The sequence below is a fragment of the Colobus angolensis genome, unplaced genomic scaffold, assembly GCF_000951035.1.
Source record: "Colobus angolensis palliatus isolate OR3802 unplaced genomic scaffold, Cang.pa_1.0 Scaffold233, whole genome shotgun sequence".
NCBI lineage: Eukaryota > Metazoa > Chordata > Mammalia > Primates > Cercopithecidae > Colobus > Colobus angolensis.
Genome location: NW_012115522.1, coordinates 638949 through 644605, shown reverse-complemented (window position 1 = coordinate 644605; position 5657 = coordinate 638949). Strand labels below are relative to the sequence as shown.

Genomic DNA, 5657 nt, shown 5'->3' with positions numbered 1-5657 from the left:
TCTCTACTAAAAATACAAAATGTTAGCCAGGCACAGTGGCGCGCGTCTGTAATCCCAGCTACTTGGGAGGCTGAGGCAGGATAATCGCTTGCCCTCGGGAGACAGAGGATGTAGTAAGCCAAGATTGCACCAATGAACTCCAGCCTGGGCAACAGAGCAAGGCTCTGTCTCAAAAAAAAAAAAAAAAAAACCCTAAAAGTAAAAATAAAAATTAGCCAAGTATGAAAGTGCATGTCTGTGGTCTCAGTTACTTGGGAGGTTGAGGCAGGAGGATAACTTGTGTCTGGGAGATGGAGGCTGCAGTGAGCTATGACTGCACCACTGCAGTCTAGCCTGGGTGACAGAGCAAAAGACCCTATCTCAAAAGAAAAGAAAAATCCCTAATATTCCCTCACAGAAGAAGGGAAATATATTTTTCATTGTTTTTAAAGCTCTTTAGCTTCATTTCCTCAGAGAGGACACAAAACCTTTGGAAATAAGGAATGATTCCTTATGCAAAGATCCTCACACCTAAAACTAAAATCAGGGTCACAGATCTCACCACCATAATTCTCCTCTATTCAGTGTACCTCCTTGTTTGCTATTTAGTTCTATCAATCATTGCAATATGATCAAAGGCCAATTTACACAAGCCAGTTGTAATCTGTAGGACAAAACTGCAGTCAAGCTAAACTGCCTGAATCAATTTTGGTCTAAAAAAAGAATCTTGGCCAGGTGTGGTGGCTCACAACTATAATCCCAGCACTTCGGGAAGCCCAGGTGGGAGGACTGCTTGAAGCTAAGAGTTCAAAACCAACCTGGTCAACCGAGTAAGACCCCCGTCTTATTTTTTTTTTTTTTTTTTTTTGTTGTTGTTTGTATTTTTGAGACAGAGTCTCACTGTTGTTGCCCAGGCTGCAGTGCAGTGACACAATCTTGGCTCACTGCAACCTCTGCCTTCCGGGTTCAAGCAATTCTCCTGCCTCAGCCTCCAGAGTAGCTGCAATTACAGGTGCACAACACCATGCCCGGCTAATTTTTGTGTTTTTAGTAGAGACAGGGTTTCACCATGTTGGCCAGGTTGGTCTTGAAGTCCTGACTTCAAGTGATCCGCCCACCTTAGCCTCCCAAAGTGCTGGGATTACAAGCATGAGCCACCGCGCCGGGCCAAAATACAGCTTCTTAGGAGGAAGGAAATAAGCGGGAGTACTCTAGAGGGGGAATATATGGACCGGGGTAGACAGAGTGTTCGTGTTTTAAACTAACTGGGCGAAGCCACAGGCAGAAAGTGTGATTGACTGGGGACCATATGCATGCCTGGGCTCGGCACCGTACCTGGGAGAACTTCAGCACCTCCACGCCAGCGTTCTCCAGCTCCTCCGTGCAGTTGGTGCTGATCATTGAATCAAAGCTTCTAAGTACCTGCATATCAACATAGGGATGGGTAATGGGAGAGGAAGAAAACTTGAGCAAAGACTCTACAAACTTAGCAGGGAAACTTCAGCATATCTCTCCCCGAATTATTTCCTCCTTATTTATGTCAATATTGAGGGTGGAGTATTAATAAATTCCCTACTTTCCTACGTCACCACCACCATCTGCAACACATACGACTTCACAAACTCCTGTCTTACAGTTAAATGGACAGTCATTGTCCACTGTCTTCTCGCAAAGCTTGCTTCTCTTTTCCTTAAGTCCAGGGAACAGAAATTCTCTTTCCACCTTTCGTATCTCAAGGTCTGCTTTCTCTCTGATATGATTGGAGGGAAGGTTCACTAGCAAAATCTTGTCTAGCCATAAATCTCAACAGGTTGGCCTTGAAGATATATCTATGATCATCCACATGTGGAGTTCAGGTGGGAGGTCATGAGTTCTTCACAGAGTAGTTCTTTTCCTTTTCTTTTTCTTTCTTTCTTTCTTTCTTTCTTTCTTTTTTTTTTTTTTTTGAGAGGGAGTCTTGCTCTGCTACCCAGACTAGAATGCAGGGGTACCATCTCAGCTCACTGCAACCTCCACGTCCCAGGTTCAAGCAATTCTCCTGCTTCATCCTTCCGAGGAGCTGGGATTACAAGCGCCTGACACCATGCCTGGCTAATTTTTGTACATTTTTGGTAGAGACAGGGTTTCACCATGTTGGCCAGGTTGGCCTCAAACTCCTGACCTCAGGTGGTAACGCACACCTCGGCTTCCCAAAGTGCTGGGATTATAGGCATGAGCCAGCATGCCCGGCCAGAGTAGCTCTAAAATGGAGTTAACACTGGGACAGGAAAAAGGAGAATGAACTTGGTGCATTTGGGATGGGAGAGGGCAGGAAGCCCAAGTAGGATGTGGCTCTCTGCGAAGTCACCAATTTGACGGATGCACGAATTGCCCCCTCTATTGACAGACTGCTGCAGTTTATTTACATATTTACATATAAATTCAAGCTAGGAACTCCTCTGCCTTTCCCCATCCTTCTAATTTGCTCGATATATTCTAGCAAAATAATACTTCCCTGTGAAAAAATTTTTCAGGACCTAAACCTCGTGGAGCTAATAATATAACCAGTTTCAAAGTCACAGAGAAAGTTCCTTGAAGTACATACTGCCTAGGATTCTCAGAATCCCTGTCTCCCTCCATCTGCTCACATAAGAATTAGAATCAGGCCAGGTGCCGTGACTTATGCCTGTAATCCCAGCACTTTGGGAGGCCGAGATGGGCGGATCACGAGGTGAGCATCCTGCCTTGGCCTTGCAAGTGCTGAGATTACAGGTGTGAGCCATTGTGCCTGGGATCCCTGTATATTCTTAAGTGGAATGAAGGGAGGTAAGACTTGAGTTGGGAGAGTGGAGAAAATAGTCTACTGAAGGTCCTAAGGTGGTTATGATGGTAGCCTCCACCATCAGTCCAGCATTTTTACTGGTCTTGAACTTGAAAGACCATCCTGGCTAACATGGTGAAACCCCATCTCTACTAAAAATACAACAAATTAGCCAAGCATGGTGTCAGGTGCCTGTAGTCCCAGCTACTCAGGAGGCTAAGGCAGGAGAATGGTGTGAACCCAGGAGGCGGAGCTTGCAGTGAGCTGAGATCGCATCATTGCACTCCAGCCTGGGCAACAGAGCGAGATGCCATCTCAAAAAAAAAAAAGAAAAAAGAATTAGAATCATAGCATCTTGGTAGTTAGGGATCTGATAAATTCTGTCCCTGCAGAACTAGGTCCCAAAGGCATTATGTGGCTTACCTAAGTCAAGTTTGTTAGGAACAGTCAGCTGCCCAGGCTAGAGTGCAATGATCTTTGCTCACTGCAGCCTTGACCTCCTGGATTCAAGTGATTCTCCTACCTCAGCCTCCCAAGTAGCTGGAACTACAGGCGTATACCACTACACTTTGCTAATTTTTTAATTTTTTGTAGTCGAGATGGGGTCTCACTATGCTGCCCAGGTTGGTCTTGAACTCCTCCCTGCTACTTGGGAACTGGAGGCAGGAGGATAGCTTGAGGCCAGGAGTTCGAGACCAGCCTGAGCAACATAGTAAGACCTCATCTCTAAAAATAGATAAAAATTAGTCAGGTGGCACATGCCTGTAATTCCAAGCACTTTGGGAGGCCGAGGTGGGCAGATCACTTGAGCTCAGGGATCTGAGACCAGCCTGGGCAACATGGCAAAACCTCGCTGGGTGTGGTGGCATGCTCCTGTAGTCCTAGCTATTTGGGAGGCTGGGGTGGGAAGATCGCTTGAGCCCAGAAGGCTGAGGCTGCAATGAGCCATGATGTGCCACTGCACTCCAGCCTGGGCAACACAGCGAGACCCTGTTTCAAAAAAAAAAAAATTAGTCAGGGCATGTTGGCCCACACCTGTAGCCTCAGCTTCTTGGAAGGCTGAGGCAGGAAAATCCTATGAGCTTAGAAGGCTGCAGTGAGCTATGATCACGCCACTGTACTGCAGACTGGGTGACAGAGCAAGACTCTGTCTCTAAAAAAAAAAAAAAAAGTTCAAGTGTATGATCTACAAGATAGCCTTTAATGCAAGCTCATTCAATCTGCAGCAGCCTGCAGGCCAGAGTGCAGATCAAGATGACTATGAATGTGGCCCAACACAAATCTGTACATTTTCTTAAACTGCTATGAGATTTTTTTTGCAGGTTTTTTTTTTTTTGAGACACAGTCTTGCTCTGTTGCCCAGGTTGGAGTGCAGTGGTGCGATCTCGGCTCACTCATTATAGTTACCTGCCACCATGCCTGGATAATTTTTGGATTTTTAGTAGAGATGGGGTTTCACCACGTTGGCCAGGCTGGTCTCCAACTACTGACCTCAAGTGATCCACCTGCCTCGGCCTCCCAAAGTGCTGGAAATTAGAGGCATGAGCCACTGTGCCCAGCTTGCAATTTATTTTATTATTAGCTCATCAGCCATTGTTTGTGTCAGTATATTTTATATGTAGCCCAAGACAATTCTATTTCTTCCAGTGTGGCTCAGGGAAGCCAAAAGATTGGACACCCCTGCTTTAATGCAAAGAATTTAGTAAATTGTTTGGAATGAGTGGCAACCAATCTAACATTACTTGATCATATAAAATTGATTTCCAGAAATTAATAAATTAACCTGGCAGGGCTCGGTGGCTCATGCCTGTAATCCCAGCACTTTGGGAGGCTGAGGTGAGCAGATCACGAGGTCAGGAAATTGAGACCATCCTGGTGAACACGGTGAAACTCTGTCTCTACTAAAAATACAAAAATTAGCCAGGCATGGTGGTGGACACCTGTAATCTCAGCTACTCGGGAGGCCGAGGCATGAGAATCACTTGAGCCCAGGAGGCAGAGGTTGCAGTGAGCCGAGATGGTGTCACTGTACTCCAGCCTGCGCAACAGAGTGAGACTCTAATTAATTTAAAAAAAAATTAACCTAACAATCTGTTTAATTTAGCTAATAGTTATGTTTAGGCCCCCATGTCTCCCTATGAGGGCATCTCATGACTATCTACCATTTAGTGATGAAATTACCAGTCAATTTGACCAACTCAAAATTATCATCATCAACCAACAACTGTGAGGGATATTGGCCAAATTCAGGTAACTTGGATACAGCACCATGTGAAACCAACCAACTGACCCCCACCTGTTTTGCACCCTAGTATTTAATGACAACATAAGAAAAAATTCTTCATTTTTTAAATTAACATCAAGAAAAGGGAAAAGGAAAAGGTGGAATTTACCTTATCATGCCGTATCATGAGTGATGTCTTAGAACCCAGGGCTGAGAGGATCCCTGCTATCTCCACAGCAATATAACCTGCACCAACAATGACGCTGCGGCTGAGATGCAAGCACAGGGTTAGTACTTTTAAATAAACTAATTTCGGAATAATTTTACATTTACAGAAAAGTTGCAGAGATTTCCCTCATTTTACCCCTTGATCAGTTTTCCCTAAAGTTAACATTTTACTTAACTAGGGTACCTTTGTCAAAATAAGAAATTGACATTGGTATATTACTAATGACTAAACCCTAGACTGCAGATTTTCACCACTTTTTCCCCGTTTTTTTGAGACAGGGTCTCACTCTGTCACTCAGGCTGGAGTGTAGTGGTGTGAACACGGCTCACTGCAGCCTCAACCTCCAGGACTCAAGCGACCCTCCAGCCTCAGCCTCTCGAGTAGCTGGGACTACAGATATGCATTGCCACACCCAGCTAATTTAT

The 5657-nt window shown here is 45.0% G+C and overlaps 1 protein-coding gene across 1 annotated transcript in view; it reads right to left on the bottom strand.

The window, feature by feature from the left end:
* The window catches only part of GSR (glutathione reductase), a 67230-nt gene that overhangs the window by 17113 nt on the left and 44460 nt on the right, over positions 1-5657 (bottom strand). Inside the window, exons 7-8 of the mRNA XM_011944537.1 lie at positions 5173-5272; positions 1315-1401 (exon numbers count right to left, since the gene is read on the bottom strand). Of these exons, the coding sequence (XP_011799927.1) occupies positions 1315-1401; positions 5173-5272 (187 nt within the window). The remainder of the gene's footprint in view (positions 1-1314; positions 1402-5172; positions 5273-5657) is intronic.